An 18939-nucleotide genomic window follows, 5' to 3' on the forward strand; every position below is an offset into this window, starting at 1 on the left:
AGCGGAGGGCGCCCAAACCACCATAGATTTAGCATGTCCCGATACGTTGTGTGTCAAAAGCAGTATGCCAAATATACCAGGACGTCGAACTGCATCTGCTCGCATTTTGCAGCTTGCTTTTGTGTCTAATCCCGAACGCCTCTGCACAGCAGATATAAGAGCAAGCGGGTCAAAGAGGCTCGAGGTAGAACGTTGTGATGAAGTAGCTTGACCCAACTGAATGCACACTGTGTGCAACAGCACGCAGTTTGTGAGGGCAGCTGTTGATTTGGAGCCGTGGACCAACCTTCCTACGTACCAGTGATTAACCCTCCTGTTACCTTTAGGGTCAATTTGACCCCATTCAATGTTTAATGTCGGTGTTCTTTCCGGTCAATTTGACCCCAGGCTGTTTTTCACTGTCAAACATATAAGAAATATCAACTTTTTTCATATATTTAAAGGGCTATTTAGGTAGTCAACAAACAAACATAGAGTACCTCACACTTAAACTTGGGAAACAATATTAATTCTAATCATTTTCTGGAGGTTTTAATTGCTGGGGTCAAATTTGTTTTGTTTGTATTTTTTTATTCAGTCAATCAAATCAAATACAATACAATAATATCCTATATAATATACAAAAGAGAAAGACTGAAAAGGTATAGGTAGAAGCAAAAAAATGCTTATAAATTCCTATCCTAAATTGAAATAAAAATAAATCAGAAAATTAATATAAAATAAAGAAGAAAATAAAACAACGAAAAAACAATAAACAAAATAAAAAACAAAATATATTTATATATACTACCACATACATCTTCCATATTAATACGTTTTTAATTACATTTATAACTCTCAAGAATTGTTTTATAAATAATTCCCTTGAAAACCAAAAAGGAGTTCACCAGTCTAACATCCATTTCAACATTATTCCATAATTGGACTCCTACAACAGAAATACATCTTCTTTTTGACCCCGAGGGTAAAATATGTTAGTAAATGTAAAGGTAACAGGCGGGTTAAGAAGAGAAACCGAGGTCGTTCGGCCCAGCCCAGTTGGAGCGCCAGGCGTCTGACTCCGCCCCGCATCGACAGACAGCGTGGAGGAGGTGATCGCCCGTAAGAAGGAGAGGCGGGATGTGAGGATGAGAGAAGAAAAGAGAGTGGAATGGAGCAGGGTGGGGGGGGGGGGAGGTTCTCTATTAAACGTGGAGAGAAGCCAGTTTCACAGCAATTACGCGGCTTAAATTTCCCTTCGATTTCCTGCGCATGGCGGCCCGCCGGGATTGATTTGTGCTACCTAGACACACACACACACAGATAGACAATCATATGTCTCTATTTCGCCCTCGCACAAACACTGGCTGTGTAAACGCCCAGTGTAGGGCCTGGCCATTAACAGGCAGTGGGATAATGTCCTCTGAATTATCTTAATGCTCTGCAAATGCTCCCTAACAGCATTTAGCGGTGGACTAAATTGAAACATCAATTGTTGCTCCCGGATATGACTCTGATTTAGTTTGTATATCTGCCTGGACTTCTAATGACCATATTGCATTTGTGTGGGTGTCTACCTCTGTGTGTCTGTGTGTGTGAGAGTATGGATGGGGTGAGTGGAAGCAAAGTTTCCCAGAGCACAGACATTATTCATGAGTCTCCTAAGTGCCTCATCCTTAATGGAGAAAAATAGGGGGAGAGCAATCTCCATCTGCCCATACATCTTCATCGGAGCTGTTCCAGCCCCTTTTTGTATTTCACTCCGGTGTTTCTCATTCAGAACGACCCGTTGACTCCATTAAAGTCAAATGTGGGAAATGTTTTTAATTGCTGTTCGTGCCGTGGCTGTCGCTCCTCGTACACACACCTGATAGATGTTCACGGTGTTATACGTCTCGTTGTTTCTCACTGGGGTGCAGCAGGATCTCCGCTTGTCTTTGTTCTTATTCTGTCACTTCAACCTTTTTAAAGGGATATTTGTAGCCTAAATGTTTTGGGAAATATGCTTCTACCTGCTTTCCTGCTGAACGTTGTATGAGAAGATTGAAACCAGACCGTCTCGTGTTAAGCTGGAGGAAGGAGACAGTTAGCTTAGCTTAGCATGAAGCAGGGCTTTTTGCAACTTTTTGTGACTTTGTAATGTTAAAAAAAATACATGTTAGATGACAAAAGAACACGAGAGCTTCAAAGGTGCTGGAAGCATTGCTGTTTACCTCTGAACAGAGCCAAGCTAGCTGGTCCGCCCTGCTTCTAGTCTTTGTGCTAAGCTAAACCAGCGGCTTATCATGCTTAATGAACGCAGATGAGAGTGGTTTCTATCTTTTCATCTGACTTTGGGCACGAAAACTAATAAGACCACTGTATTTCCTTAAGTGGTTTTAACAATTTCTATTGATTTTCAAGGATTTAAAAGGGTAAAATCTTGTATTGCGTTAATGACAATCATATACTTCCATCTTCATGTTCTAAGCACTCCGAAAATTCAATATTTGAATCGGCGCCAAACCAAAACACAATGTTAATTCTAGATTTCTGACTGTTTGCGACCAGCTATCTCCCCCTAAAGATCAAGACAAAGACAAACATGGGTCTATGTGGGTCTCTTAGGGGAAAACATATATATTAATGGGTTGGTAACTCCGATTGGAATGTGGATGGCTCACTAGGCAGGCAACAATTCTGAGATTATATTAGCCATTTCAACTTAAAACATGAATTTAGGGATTCTTCAATAGAAAATGTTAGCAATAATTTTCTATTCATTCCAAATCTGCTCAAACGTCCTTCCACTCAAAGCTTTCAGAAAGGAAAAACACAACATTGGCCATGCTCTGTCCTTATTCATCAGCTCATGTGTCACTACTGAGGGCAACGGTGGAACTGATTACATGTAGCAGGCGTTTAGTTTCACCTGTTCAACGGTGCACACAGCAAAACAACAAATACTCCAGAAACACATGCATGTACGTGCGTTGAGTGAGCCTCTCTGTGCTGTGTGGTCCAGGGTTTAGGTCTTAGCCCGGCCTGTAGGCTTCTTCATGGCGGTTGCAGATAAATGGGTTGAGAACCATGACGTGAAGTGCAGTTTTTCTTCTTCCTGTCAGATATGTACGGGCTCAGGGAGGTTAGTAATTACACCCTCTGACACCTCATTAAGACTTGATTCATTAGAACTTTGTGGGGTGTGTCCGTTTCTGAATAATGCATCAGTGTCCAGTGTTTAACTGCGTGTGAGGGAGAAAAAAATTGAAACCGGTGACATTTTTGTATTTTAGGTTCAATGAACCTGAGAACATTTGGTATTTACTGTAATGATGTTGTACTCTTTATAGATAGATAGATATATACTTTATTAATCCCCAAGGGGAAATTTGTCGTAGCAGTAGCAGCACCAATAAACCAAACACACATGAATAAAAAATAAAATATAAAAACAGGGATGAAAGATATAGAAGCATACAAAGCAAAATATAAAATAAAATATATATGTATATATACAACATATATGCATACACAATACACAATACTAATGACAATTAAACTAAATATAAAAACACCAAATATAGACAGTGCATCCATCTCATGTCAGGGCTGTGTATTGGGATGAATCTGGGGGAAATCATTTTCTGTAAAAAAAAGATTTCAAACTGCATATGCGTAAAATATGAACGCAAAAGTTTACTTTTTTAGCAATCTGATCAGCATTTGCACTCATACCAGTAACATCCACATCATAGCACCACTGCCACACATCTTTACGGCATGTAAGCCATTAACTCAAAATCAATCAAGTATGACAATACAAAGACATCGCAAGTGCATCAATGTGTTTTTTTTTTTACAGCGCCGTCTAATCAAGTGCTACAATATGAAGCTGCTGAGTCACTGTGAGGTGTGAAATGTCAACAGACTGATACAGTGTGTGTCTTGCATTTTGTGTTTTTCAGTGTGCAAATTCAAGGCCCACAAGCGCTGTGCTGTCAGAGCCACTAACAACTGCAAATGGACAACCCTGGCTTCCATAGGGAAGGATATCATTGAGGATGAGGATGGGGTAAGTGTGTGTGTGAAGAATGAGCTTGACATTCCTTCAGGAGCTGCTCACTGTGGAAAGACTGTGTTCAGACTTTGCCTTGTTTTGTCACCTATGATGGTTTAAAATGATGTTCCGGAGGCTTTTGGGGAAATACTGAAACACTGACTTGTATTGTATAACCACGAGAAGAAAGGCATTCATATTTTCTGTTGCATAATAATTCAAAGTGTGTTATGAGGAGTGCGCTTTGACTCGACTTTGGAGAACAGTGCTCCCTAGGAGACGCAAAATATAAAAGTGGATTTATCTATGTGTTGTGTTCAACCCACAGATTGCCATGCCTCACCAGTGGATGGAGGGCAACCTGCCCGTCAGTGCCAAGTGCGCTGTGTGCGATAAGACGTGCGGCAGCGTCCTGAGGCTGCAGGACTGGCGCTGCCTCTGGTGCAAAGCGATGGTGAGACGTCTGTTGCAGCTAGATTACGCTGACACGGGATTAATTCAGAATGCGACGAGAAGCTCGATCGCTCGGATCGCGATCGAAACATTCAGGACAACAAAGAGCGCCATCGCGGCTTGTCGATAGCCCCGTGCTTCAAAATGAATCGACTGTTTTCTGTCAATTGTTTGCGGCATGTTAGCCTGGAACTGCAGCTCGCTGTTTAGCACGCGAGCAACCCAAATCAGGACATAACATTTCACAAACCAACTGGAACGCTGCATCATTGTTTTTCAGTCAGCGAGTAACTTCATCCCGCTCTGCTTTCGATAGGAGGTCGTCCGGCCCACTTTTCTTACGTACAGCCACGATGAGCTGCTCCCAGATAAGCAGAAACAAATGGACGGAGCAATAAATAAAAACAATTATTGCTTAACCCTCCTGTTACCTTAGGGTCAATTTGACCCCATTCAATGTTTAACCCTCCTGTTACCTTTATATGTACTGACATATTTTACCCTCGGGGTCAATTTGACCCCAGCAATTAAAACCTCCAGAAAATTATTAGAATTAATATTGTTTCCCAAGTTTAAGTGTGAGGTACTTTATGTTTGTTTGTTGACTACCTAAATAGCCCTTTAAATATATAAAAAATTTGATATTTCTTATATGTTTGACACAGTGAAAAACAGCCTGGGGTCAGATTGACCCGAAAGAACACCGACGTTAAACATTGAATGGGGTCAAATTGACCCTAAAGGAAACAGGAGGGTTAATTAACCATTAAAATAGCAACAAAGCGAACATCTAAAGGGCAAACAACATGAACAATTATTTATTTATCGGTATGTTTTTTCATTTTTTTATTGCAGTACCTCGAGAGAAAAGAGAATTCAGTCGTTCTTATTTTGATCTGGAGTATTTGCTGTTGTTCTTCTAGGTGCACACCGCCTGTATGGACCTGTACCCTCGCAAGTGTCCTCTCGGTCAGTGCAAAGTCTCCATCATCCCCCCGACGGCACTCAACAGCATCGACTCCGATGGTAGGCTGCCCCCCTTCCCCACCCCCCCATCACATACACCCTACGCAAGACACACACAACACAATCGTGCTGACTCACTCAAAGGGTCAAAGGTTGAGCAATCGTTACATTTCAGACGTGAACAAATGAGATTTCACCCCATTTAGTCGACCGATGTCTTCCCTTCTGAACTTTGACCTTCTGCCCTGTCACATGGCAAGGCGGAGGCAGGAGGGAGGAGAGGGACGGTGTGATGATTCACATCCATCTGTTAGGGCACACAACGTCTCTTTTTCCCATCACTCACTTCTACCGTGACCCGCTGGAAGGTGTGCTGGAAAGCGTAGAAGAAAACGAGAACATTTTATTATCGTGTTATGGGTCTTACCATCAAATCCATACTTTCTTACCAACTTCCTGTTAGTTATATTACAGACAAGGACCGGCCTCTGGTATTTGTTCCAGGAAATTGCCAATTTCTTGTGTCGTGACGGGGAGGTTAAAAATAGCCCGATGTGACAGGACGGCACACTCCTCTCTGAAGGCTTAAAATAAATCATCTCGAGGCAAGATGTGTGTGAGAGAGGAATCATAATAAGATGAATCCTAACTCGCTGGCAAAATGGACACGCATATTCGTCACCATGTAATATTTCATAAAAGCATGCAAGACATCCCGGAAGAGGAGGGGCTTTGCAGATGGCTGCAAAGCCCCTCGAGGCTCCCTCCAGGTTCCCTGTATGCGTGTGTCGTCTCTGTTTCTTTATTCATGCATGATGACTTTGTCTTTCTGTGTGTGTGTGTTTGTGTGTGTGTGTGTGTGTGTGTGTGTGTGTGTGCATGTGTTTGTGTGCGTGCGCCGACCAGAGCCTGCATTAAACCCATTTTAGATGGAGATCAGCACCTGCAAAACAGACTCAGATAAGCGTGTGTGATTGAATTACTGTTGCGAAAGTCAATGGCTGGGTCTCACACGAACACACACACACACACACACACACACACACACACATATGCAGTACACACACACAGCCTATGAAAAGCTGGCATCGGCTAATTGGGAGATGGATAAAAGAAATGGAGGACGTGGAATCCAGATAACAAGTCGAGGACAAGGAAAAAACAGAAGAAGGAAGGAAGGCAAAGAAAAAAAGAGACATATCCTTCATATCTCTCTCTCTCTCCCTGTCCTTCACACGTTCCAGTACCCCCTCTGTCCAAATGCAGGAAGAGATGGTGTGTTTGTTTGTAATTGGCTGATGGGTAGAGTCTCGCACGAGCTAGTGACTCCCCTCTCTCTCTTCCACCCACCCTCTCTCAATCCATCCGTTACTGACAACAACATTCCAGAGAAACAGAGATATTCAGAAAGGAGAAGAAAAAAAATCGAAGAGGGTAGACAGAGAGATTAGCGAGCAGAAGAAAGACGTGAAGGAGGATGCGAGGGGGAGGAGGAAAGGAGGGAGTGGTAGGAGTAGATAGCAGTGCCACACACACACACACACACACACGATGGAAGCCCCCATATCCACGGAGCTGTCAACACAGTGGGGGTTCACAGATTATGCTGCGAGCACAGAAACCTGTGGTTGCATTACCTCCCACAGATTTGTGTGTGTGTGTGTGTGTGTGTGTGAGCTCATGAGTGTGCGCTCTGCCAGGGAGCAAGACACGTGTTTTTGGCATGTGCTGCGCTCCCATGCATTATTACACTCGGTCTGAGATGACAGGGCCAGCTTCTGCTGCTCGAGCTGCGCCCTGATTTTATTTATATAGCCGACTCATCACAAATGCGCCTCTATATATATGTAATGTCACACAAGTTAGTTGACATCTACTGTTTAAACAAAGATGTACAACATACATTTATTAGAGATTCATCAGGAATATGTTTAAGACATCTACTAGCTGATTTTTTAACATTAAACATTCACTGCAAACTGCAGTTTGTTCCATCAGCCGTACATGCTCGAAAACAAAAATATATATATTTGGAAACACCAATGGAGGAAACCTCAAGAAGAGCATTGGAGGAGGGATCCCTCTCCCTCCCCCTCTGTACACTCTATATATTAGCATGACACTATGGACAATCGGGATGACAAAAGTACAGATCGAATGGTAAAAATGATGGAGAATATTATCTGGGAGGACGTCGAGCAACTTCCAGGTGCCTCCAAACAGACCTGACTAGTATATATTATTAGTATCCAGCTGCGCAGGTCGTTTGAGTCCTATGACATTGAGTTTATTTGACTTATTTCCCCTCAGGCTTCTGGAAGGCCACCTGCCCCCCGTCCTGCGCCAGTCCCCTCCTGGTCTTTGTCAACTCCAAAAGTGGTGACAACCAGGGGGTGAAATTCCTCCGACGCTTCAAGCAGCTCCTCAACCCGGCTCAAGTCTTCGACCTGGTCAACGGCGGGCCGCACCTCGGGTGAGCAAAACAAACGCGGACCGCAGGCCAGAGCGCCGTTTGCCATCGGTCAGAGACGATCCTATAAGTTACGTGAATAAGTGTGTGTGTGTGTGTGTGTGTGTGTGTGTGTGTCAGTCTGCGCCTGTTCCAGAAGTTTGACAACTTCCGGATCCTGGTGTGTGGAGGCGATGGCAGCGTGGGCTGGGTCCTCTCCGAGATCGACAAACTCAATCTCCACAAACAGGTAACGTAGTAAGCCGAGGAAGTATTGTCATGTCAGCAAAAACAGCGCTGAGCAGAACTTTAGATGTCATTATAAATTAATTACGGGTGCCGGCTATCGACACCGTACAAGCAAGATAATCCTCCCTCCAATGGAGAACTTGCCAGAACAGAATAAACTAGAACGGGCACTCGGTAGAGCGCATACCTTTGCATATCACAAGATTGGGCATTGAGTTATGAACATGTTGGCATTAGTTGCATGCCAATTGGATAAAAATTGACTGTGCTATGGTAAAAAGAAGATTTTGACCTTTTCATGACCTTGACCTTTGACCCGATTGATCCCAAAATCTAATCAAATGGTCCCCGGATAATAACCAATCATCCCACCAAATTTCATGCGATTCGGTTTAATACTTTTTGAGTTATGCAAATAACACGCATACAAATAAATAAATAAATAAATACACGGCGATCAAAACGTAAACTTCCGCATTTTCAATGCGAAGGTAACTACAAGTAGATGCAATGTGTCTTTGGCCAATGTGCCAGTTGTTTTGCCTTTGCCCCTGGCCAGCTTACATCAAGACACACAGACACAAACACACACACACACACACAGGACTTTTTTTTGATTGGATGAATTCCTCTCTGCACGTTTCAGTGCCAGCTGGGGGTGCTGCCCTTGGGCACGGGCAACGATCTGGCGCGGGTGCTGGGCTGGGGCCCTTCGTGCGACGACGACACCCAGTTGCCCCAGATCCTGGAGAAGTTGGAGAGGGCCAGCACCAAGATGCTGGACCGCTGGAGCATCATGACCTACGAGATTAAGATCCCACCCAAACACAGCTGCCCCACCACGCCCGAGGGAGCCAACGACTGCCAGGTACTCACGGGAGCCGACAGAACGTTCACGCGCATCACTTGACACGCCCGGACCCAGCAGGGCTTCCAGACGGACGGCAGTCACAAGGAGCCGAGCTCATGCTGGAAATGAGCTTTGGCTCAAAAGTGGGGAAAAAGAGGCTCCGATGTTTGTCCTCACCGTTTGTTTCCTCTCCAGTTTCACATTTCAGCCTATGAAGACTCCGTAGCTGCTCACCTCACGAAGATCCTCAACTCTGAGCAGAACTCCGTGGTCATCTCCTCTGCCAAGTACGTGTTTTTAACACACCAGCACAGCCCCAAACAGTTTGTGTTTAAAACAAATACAATAGACACTTGACGAGACACGCAGGTGCGTAAAATGATGAAGAATACGATAGAATAGGTGTTACTGTGCTCAACTTTACTTTATTGCATATTGTTCAAAGCAGAGTATCACAGTATCCATCTATCTAACAGTAAGACAATAGTCCAGTGGTGCAACTTGCAGGTCAGCTGTGTGGTATAATTACCTTCGCATTGAAAATGCGGAAGGTTATGTTTTGATCGCCGTGTATTTATTTATTTATTTGTATGCGTGTTCCTCGCATAACTAAAAAAGTATTAAACCGAATCATGAAATTTGGTGGGATGATTGGTTATTATCCGGGGACCATTTGATTAGATTTTGGGATCGATCGGGTCAAAGGTCAAGGTCATGAAAAGGTCAACATCTTCTTTTTACCACAGCACGGTCAATTTTTATCTAATTGGCATGCAACTAATGCCAAAATGTTCATAATTCAATGCCCAATCTTGTGATATGCGAAGGTATGCGCTCTACCGAGTGCCCATTCTAGTTAATATAATAGGTTGCTTTATATACATATGGCCCATATACCGTGTATACGGCAATTTGTATTTGTATTAAAAGTGATTTTAACAATAAATAACGATTTAGAAGGAAAGACAACGATCAGATACATGATCAAATACAATCAGATTGCAGAAGTGGCAACGAGAAGATCTCGTCATACGTCATAACACCAAACACAGATGTGTTCCTCCTCTTGTTTAGGGTCCTGTGTGAAACGGTGAAGGATTTTGTTTCCAAAGTGGGGAAAGCCTACGAAAAAAGTGCAGACAACACGGAGGAGTGCAACACCATGTCTCTCAAAGTAAGCCTCAAAAGCGACGCGTTCGGCGTCCGTCACTGGCCACGCCCCCTTTGTCACATACCCTCTGAATGCTGCCGCAGCACTACATCCGCCCCCCCCCCGTGTGTTCCCTCCAGTGTGGCGTCCTCAACGAGAAACTGGACTCCCTCCTCCAGGCGCTCAACTCCGAGAGCCGGGCGCCACCGTCGCTCTCCCACTCCACCCCTCCCATCGTGGAGGAGGAAGAGGACGAGGAGGCCAGCGAGGAGAGCCTGACGGAGCTGAAGGAGAAGATGGAGGAGGAGGAGACGGAGAAAGGTGGCGGAGGGGCCCCGCACCAGCTGTTCAAAAGCAGGGAGCAGATGATGCTCCGGGCCAACAGTCTGAAGAAAGCCCTGCGACAGATCATAGAGCAGGCCGAGAGAGGTATGGAGGAACAACTCATATACTTTATACACACCTCCTATGATTAAGGGCCATCGCATGTGGTCAAACGTCTTTTAAACTGTATTGTTCAGGTTATTTGGGAGGGGAAAGAGGGCAGAAATGAATAAGTGAATGCTTATCGGGCAGACACCACCTGTTGAAGGATGTCTGTTTATCCCTCCCGCCTGTTGTGTTGTTAGTGGTGGACGAGCAGAACGCCCACACGGAGGCCACCGAGCTGCCGTCTCCGCTGGAGTTCAGGAAGGACGGCGAGGAGGAGAACAGAGACAGCGAGAAGGACGAGGACACCAAGGAACTGGAAGCAGTGACGTGTGAGTCTCGAATCCCCCCCCCCTTCCGATGCATTTTCATCCTGGGCCATTTCCAAAAAACACTTCACCTGTCCAGCCTCGCCTCTTTGATTTCCAAGTGTCCCGCTTTGCCAGCTGGCATTAATAATCATAATAATCATTCAAACTTATTTCGCGCTTTTCTGAATGCACAAAGACGCTTTTACATGGGGACAAGAGACAGTGACAAACAGAACAGAACAAAACAAATGGAAAGGCAAACGAAACAAACAAACAGGACATATTGGTAACGGAAAGCAAACTGGAGAAGCTGTATGGGTCATGATGAATATCGGAGGCAGGGTTAAAGCGTGAAAGCGATTTGGAAGAGCTGTGTTTTGAGGGCTTGATTACTATGGAGGACTCAAAATGACTTAAGTATAAATAAATAAATGCATGAATAAATATAGGAATAAATAAACAAATGCTTAAATAAATAAATGCTTAAATAAATGTATAAATAAATACAGGAATGAATAAATATAAGTTATAAATCAACAGGACATCATTAAATAAATATATTTCTACATTTCTGTATTTCTTCATTTATTTATTTTTCTATTTATGTGTCCACACGTATTTCTTCATTTATTTATGTGTGACATTTACGTGTCCGTATATTCAAATGAGCTGTATTTATTTATTTATACATTTATTAATGCATTTATTTATTTATTCTTGTATTTATTCATGCATTTAATTATTTATTTATTTATACTTAAGTCATTTTAAGTCCTCCATAGGTTACATGATGTGAGGGTGAGAGCCTGGCGGGTGAGGATGGGGAGAGCGTTCCAGAGGGGGGGTGCAGAGAAGGCCCTGTCACCCGAGGTCCGGCGCTTGAGCAGGCCGAGAGAGGCATTGTTCTCAGTCGCCGAAAATATATTTAATTTAATTCAAGGCCTATTTTAAGGAGATAACTGAAAGCTCTCCTGAGAGAGGGAAACATCGCTGTTCACATCATTTCGGTGAAACGTTATATAACACAGCATTGCCCTCCTTCTAAATGTAAACGGAAGGCTTCTAAGATTCTTCTTCTTGAAGTGAACCGGTGCATAGGAGATCACACAGGATTTAAACGTCGCCCCCTTGTGTCTGTTGCACTACAGAGAACCAGACGTGCAGCTAATGGGGAAAAAAGGGGGAGGAAAAAACTGCCGCTGACGCAGATCACGTTTCCTGTCATAAATAAACTCGAGGATTAGGGCTAAAAGCGCACCGAGAAAACCCTGCTCTCCTTTCATATTCCATCTCTTGCACCAGGCCACGCTGTCTGTCTCTCCATCTTCAATGGCAGCGAGATAAGACTTCTTTAATCATAATAATGAGCGATTTAACATGTCGAAACTGCGGCGGCGGGACGACCATAAAGCCTGTTTAAATGTTTCTGAACCTGTGTAATTCAGGCAGCCGTGTGCGTGTGTCTGTGTGTGTGTGTGTGTGTGTGTGTGTGTGTGCCCGCGCGACGGCCACAGGATGTGTTATTGTCTTCGGGGCAGAAGTTCTTCCTGTTTATCATGCGGCCGCTTCCTTCCTTCCTTCCTTCCTTCCACTCATTTTCCAGCCGTTGGAAGACGAGGAGGTATCAGTCAAAGGCCCTCTGCTTTGTATCCTCTCTAAGTTTCCTCCTCTCACTTCCTTACTCCTTGCTGACCTGGGTACAAGTCCAAAAAAACAACCAGGAGGGATTGTTGAATCCATGTTTCAGTACAAATCGACCCAAACGTGCATGTGTTTGTTGCCCGTGGAGGATTTAGTGTGTGTGTGTGTGTGTGTGTGTGTGTGTGTGTGTGTGGGGCAGCGAGGATGCTCTGTGGCAAACACGCGATGCTCGGAGGCTGTCGGCGTGCACTCACACGGAAAAACTGCTGACAGCTACAAAGAACAAAGGCACTTCCTAATTAAGCACACACATTTATAAACGAGACAAAAATGATACCTATTAAATATAAAATCAAATGTTTTTGGTTGCTTTTTTACTTACGGCGATAAAAATGTATCTTCCAAATCCATCAGAGTTAAAGAATCATCTTCACAAACTTACGAAAAACAATCGCACTTAATAATGACTCCTAATAATCCTGTTACCTAAAGAATGGCAGTGTGTTTCCTCACATCAAGAACCCACAAGGACGTTACTTAATACGGGGCTTTTATACATTCCCGGCTTTTATTCTGAACGTTAGAATAAAAGCACGAATATACAGTATGTGTACTGTAATGAATAGAAATTCAATGTTTCAATATTGACTCCTCATTGAGTATCAACCTATTGATATGGACTGTTGTCCATTATTGTAAGAGACAGCTTTTGGGCGGCTGTAGCTCAGTGGGGTAAGAGGGCCGTCCCTCAACCGCAAGGTCGTGGGTTCGATCCCCGCTCTCCCCATTAGCTGCAAGTCGAAGTGTCCTTGAGCAAGGCACTGAACCCCCAGTTGCTTCCCGGGCGCTTCACCGCAGCCCACTGCTCCTTAATAACTAAGGATGGGTTAAATGCAGAGAACTAATTTCCCCTTGGGGATAAATAAAAGTGTATATTTATTTATTTTTATTATTTTACTTTTCTCAAAATGTGTTTGTTTTCTTCCCAACCAGCAGCTGGGGGTGGGTTCTGTTGTGCCCCCTGGTGGGATGAGAGGGGTGGCATCACACACACACACACACACACACACAAAAAGAGACATTGTGTAACACTCTATTGTGCGAACCACAAAATATGAACCCAGAATGTGAAACGACTTGAGAAACACGCGGACCCGAGCGATCGGAAACTTTCTTCCTGCCTGCAGCTGCCAAGAGTCCCTGTTCCCCCCCGGAGAGGAGGGTGAGCCGCTGCACCCAGTCCTACAGCGCCTTCTCCATCACCCCCTTCACCACCAGCAAGGAGAACCTGCCCGTGCTCAACACACGCATCATCTGCCCCGGTGAGCGCGCGGATCCCTGCTTGTGTCTCCTCCCCTGACCTTCGCGAAACCCACAAGGACAGGGGGTCACTTCAGATGTGTGTGTGTGTGTGTGTGTGTGTGTGTGTGTGTGTGTGTGTGTGTGTGTGTGTGTGTGTGTGTGTGTGTGTGTGTGTGTGTGTGTGTGTGTGTGTGTGTGTGTGTGTGTGTGTGTGTGTGTGTGTGTGTGCAGGCTTGCGGGCAGGTCTGGCTGCCTCCATCGCTGGCAGCTCCATCATCAGCAAGATGCTGCTGGCTAACATCGACCCCTTCGGTGCCACGCCGTTCTACGACCCCGACCTCGACTCCCTGTAAGCAGCGTTTCTCGTTGCGTGACTCCTCCCACCTTCATCACTGTTTACAACGTCCGTCCTTGTCTCTCTCTCTCCCTCTCCTTGTCTATCCTTGTCTCTCTCTCTCTCCTTGTCTCTCTCTCTCTCCTTGTCTCTCCTTGTCTCTCTCACTCTCTCCTTGTCTCTCTCTCTCTCTTTGTCTCTCTCTCTCTCTCCCTCTCCTTGTCTCTCTCTCTCTCTCTCTCTCCGACCACTGGTGTGTAAATCCACATCCGTCATTTTGACCGTGGTCTATTTGTGAGTGAGCTGACACCTTACTGACTGTGTTGTGTCTGTGTTGTTTTTCTCCGCCCAGAGTGGGCTACATGGAGAAGTGCGTGATGAACAACTACTTCGGCATCGGGCTGGACGCCAAGATCTCCCTGGAGTTCAACAACAAGCGAGAGGAGCACCCGGAGAAGTGCAGGTGAGACGCCCGGGCACCTCTCAGCCAATCAGGCAACATCCATCCCACCAATTAATCACGAAGGTTCTTCATCGCCTACATGTGTGTTCACACAGCTCGACTTGTGAATAAAGTGCATTCTGCCTCGTTTACTCCTTTTGATTATGATATTGCTGGTTTTCTTGTATTGCCATCCCCGTAATCCCATGTTCATCCCCACCGCTCATGTTTATAATGCATAAATAATTGTGAGAAACCATTTCTCGTGTCTCGGCTTCTTCCATCCGTCCGGTGTAAAAAGCCTTTTGTCTTTCAACACACTGTCAGTCTCACCCTCTGCTGCCTCCCACGCAGGAGTCGCACCAAGAACATGATGTGGTACGGCGTTCTGGGCACAAAGGAGCTTCTGCAGAGAACCTACAAGAACCTGGAGCAGAAGGTGCAGCTCGAGGTGAGAAAGGGAGGAACGGTGGCCCGGAGACACCAGTCGGCACCCAGTGGGGAGGGATTTAGATGAAGGTGTTCCTCGCCTCTTCTCAAGAGTCTCTCCTGAGCCGCTACGTAATCTCCTCCGTGTGTTGCTGCAGTTTTGCGGATGTAAGGGGAAAAATGATGGCGCACCTGCACGGCTTATTTAGCCTGCGACTGATTCAGAGCAACGTTTCCAGAACAAAAGGAAAAAGAAGAGAGAGAAAAAACACTCGCGGTCCAGAGAATTGTGAGCTTATCTGGTCGGGTGCAGGAGAGTCATGAAGTGATGTCCTCCCAATATATGGTTTCGGGGGAAAAAATCAAATCGAAATCGTCTGCCGAGACAAAATAATTCAATTGTATTGAATACGGCATCCCGCTCTGACATTTGGATATTCAGGATTAGTATCAGGTTTTCTTAAATGGTCATTTATACGACAGAAATGTGATTACGTTGAATGAGAAATTGTTTCTTTATGGCTCGATGCTTTTACTGTGAAATGGGACTTAAAGTTAAAACAGGTAGTATCGCGATATTATGTTTTGTGATACTGTGTGGATTCTTAAAAACAGTATTCATGGCTAGTTGACATGCACATATTTATGTCAGACAGTGGTTCACTTTGTGTTGTGATGCTGGACTGTGAGACACGGACATTACTTTTACTCTGATTTTATGTGAATGGTATTGTGTTTTGTTTGCTTTTAAAATCTAGATTTAAAAAAAACCCACACACAATATATCTCTTTGCTTCGAGTATTGCAATACGTGCATTGAATGGAGACCCCTGTGTCATGACACATAGGGTATTGCCAGATGCTTTCCAATGCATTAGATCCGATGTTCATGACTCCCACGACTCTCTCCTGTGGACACACACAGCTTCCACGCTACCCTTCACTTACTGGTCCGCTCGGTTGTGATCTGTCTCTCCCAGTGCGACGGCCAGTACATCCCCCTGCCCAGCCTTCAGGGGATCGCAGTGTTAAACATTCCAAGCTACGCGGGCGGGACAAACTTCTGGGGCGGCACCAAGGAGGACGATGTGAGTACACGAGAGGATCCCTCGCCAGGCGAGTCGGGACCACTTTTAAGTGCATTAAATCTAAACAATATTGTGGCAGCAATTTTCACATATTTTTTTTCTTCAGCCCTGTATTTGTGGTTTTCATTGGACATTAATTCTACATTAATATTGGGCCAGACTGTCAGAGAAAAGTCAATTTCTAAGTGACCTCATCAAGATTCTGAAAAAAACACAACTTCAGTTTATATTTAGTCATATATATGCGGTAACACTTTCGATAATGCGTTATAATTTTATTATAGCACTGTATAATTATATTTATAAACACTGATAAATAAGTAATAAAGCATTATAACAATAATCAATACACATTACAAATATTTTATAATGAATAGAGCTATCATTGTTCTTCATAAATCCTATCATTTTAATAAATTATAAATATATATATTTTTTAGGAATTACAATCACTTTTATAATGTTATTATAAGTTACTCCAAGTGACCATATTAAGCTTACAGTAAAGTGTAAAAATGTCAATGCAAGATAATCACAAAAAGGTTATCAAATTTATTTATGCTTTACTGAAACCATTACCAATTAAAGTAACTTAAAATCACATTATAATGCATTATAAAACAAATTAAAATCCTATATTTCAACTATGAGATATTGTCATAAAGCATTATAAATATCTATAAGTGCTTATAACTATAATTATAAAATGAGAAAATTATAATGCATTATAATTATGTGTATATTAGGGCTGTGAAACGATTACAATTTTTAATCGGATTAATCACAGGTTTTTGTGGATTAATCATGATTAATCACATATTACCGATATTCTCGGTATATTTTGTGAGAACATAGAGATTTATGACAAAAGACGGATATATACATTTATACATTCTTCTATACAATGGTGCTGCAACTCAGCAGTTATTTAGCAGTTTTCTTCCATATGGAACATTAATACATCTTCATCCTAAACAGAATGTTTAACCCTCCTGTTACCTTTCGGGTCAATTTGACCCCATTCAATGTTTAATGTCGGTGTTCTTTGGGGTCAATTTGACCCCAGGCTGTTTTTCACTGTCAAACATAAGAAATATCAACTTTTTTATTTATTTAAAGGGCTACAAACAAACATAAAGTACCTCACACTTAAACTTGGGAAGCAATATTAATTCTAATAATTTTCTGGAGGTTTTAATTGCTGGGGTCAAATTGACCCCAAGGGTAAAATATGTTCGTAAATGTAAAGGTAACAGGAGGGTTAAACAGAGCATTTTTCTCTTGTTTGTCAACCATTAACTCCACCATGATACAATCTAAAGGTGGACAGATTGACAAGTGACTTTTTTTTGCTCGGTCCCGATGCGCGGAGACGGAGATCGATAAGTGTTAACGCAACGCGAAGAGACAGAAATGACATGCTGCTGTGGAGATACGATCAACAACAGACGTTTAGTTTAATAAAAGAACAAAGACGTGCTCTAGAGAACATGTCAGGGGGCGGGCCAATCTCTTTAATGTCATGCGATCTACCGACACTACGCCGCGATCGACTGGCAGGTCGCGATTGACGTGTTGAGACCCCTGATCTACAGGAAGTAGAAGTCGTCACAAGGTTTCCGTAGGTGAACCTGCGGAAGGATCATTACCGATGAACAGACCGTCTGCATGAGAGCGGACAGAGTTCAGATTGAAGTGGTGTATTGGAAGCTCATTTTGCAAGTTACTTTTTTTTCGTCCCGACGACCAACAACAGACGGATTGGAAGCTCATTCTGCGCATGCGTTAAATGCGTTAATTAAAAAAAAACTAGTTAAACCTGTAATTGGATTAACTGAGTTAACGCGTTATTTTTCACAGCACTAGTGTATATAGCATATAATAGATATGTCAGCTGGGATCAGCTCCAGCGCCCCGCGACCCTAATGAGGATAAGCGGTATGGATAATGGAATAATAGATATGGGCGTCCGAGAAAGTGTCACCATATTTTACATAAGTGCTTTTTTTTAAACGTACATCGTCAGTGAGAAGAAAGGTTTTGAGTGACGAATGAACGTTTTTCTTTGGTTGCCTGATGTCCTCGCTGTGCCGTGCAGATCTTCTGTGCCCCGTCGTTTGACGACAAGATCCTGGAAGTGGTGGCTGTGTTTGGGAGCATGCAGATGGCTGTGTCCAGGGTCATCAAGCTGCAGCACCACCGCATTGCACAGGTGAGAAGGCACATTAAAACAAACTGCGTGAAAGGAAAACACACACATATTGGGACATGGGTATGTGATATGTGTGTGTGTGTGTGTGTGTGTTTGCCTCTGCCCGAAATCAGTGCCGGACCGTGAAGATTACCATCCTGGGGGATGAGGGAGTTCCCATTCAGGTGGACGGCGAGGCCTGGATCCAGCCGCCCGGAGTCATCAAGATCCAGCACAAGAACAGAGCCCAGATGCTCACCAGAGACCGGGTGAGACGGAGGGGAGGGAGGAAAGCTCCGGAAGGGTTTTAAATAATGGGAGTGAGGTGTTTGGGATCTGAGTAGATGGACAGAGCTTTTGCGGAGGATTGCTTCCTCTATGATCTCATCCGTTATGCGTTTCCCTCCTGCAGGCGTTTGAGAACACGTTGAAGTCGTGGGAGGACAAGTTGAAGTACGACAAGCATCCTTTGCGGCCACACCTCTACCCGCAGCAGTCCGTGGATCTGGCTACGGAGGAGGAAGCCGCCATGGTGCAGATGTGCGCCCGAGCGGCAGAGGAGCTCATCACGAGGTAACCGTGCCCTCCCGTGACTATGTGTTGAATCATCATTTATTCGTCTGTTTTATTCTAAATG

General features: G+C 44.0%; 1 protein-coding gene across 7 annotated transcripts in view; it reads left to right on the forward strand.

Annotated features, from left to right (window-relative positions):
- Positions 1-18939, forward strand: part of dgkh (diacylglycerol kinase, eta) — a 58383-nt gene that overhangs the window by 28465 nt on the left and 10979 nt on the right. For all 7 annotated transcript variants that reach the window (XM_056426218.1, XM_056426208.1, XM_056426240.1 and 4 more), the window contains 18 exons: positions 3927-4033; positions 4347-4472; positions 5395-5497; positions 7748-7910; positions 8028-8136; positions 8782-9003; positions 9181-9272; positions 10060-10159; positions 10276-10564; positions 10765-10896; positions 13704-13838; positions 14050-14167; positions 14505-14615; positions 14949-15045; positions 16004-16111; positions 18210-18323; positions 18437-18571; positions 18715-18875. In XM_056426218.1, coding sequence (XP_056282193.1) covers positions 3927-4033; positions 4347-4472; positions 5395-5497; positions 7748-7910; positions 8028-8136; positions 8782-9003; positions 9181-9272; positions 10060-10159; positions 10276-10564; positions 10765-10896; positions 13704-13838; positions 14050-14167; positions 14505-14615; positions 14949-15045; positions 16004-16111; positions 18210-18323; positions 18437-18571; positions 18715-18875 — 2422 coding nt within the window. The remainder of the gene's footprint in view (positions 1-3926; positions 4034-4346; positions 4473-5394; positions 5498-7747; positions 7911-8027; positions 8137-8781; positions 9004-9180; positions 9273-10059; positions 10160-10275; positions 10565-10764; positions 10897-13703; positions 13839-14049; positions 14168-14504; positions 14616-14948; positions 15046-16003; positions 16112-18209; positions 18324-18436; positions 18572-18714; positions 18876-18939) is intronic.

The sequence above is a fragment of the Pseudoliparis swirei genome, chromosome 2 (genome assembly GCF_029220125.1).
Source record: "Pseudoliparis swirei isolate HS2019 ecotype Mariana Trench chromosome 2, NWPU_hadal_v1, whole genome shotgun sequence".
NCBI classification, from domain to species: Eukaryota; Metazoa; Chordata; class Actinopteri; order Perciformes; family Liparidae; genus Pseudoliparis; species Pseudoliparis swirei.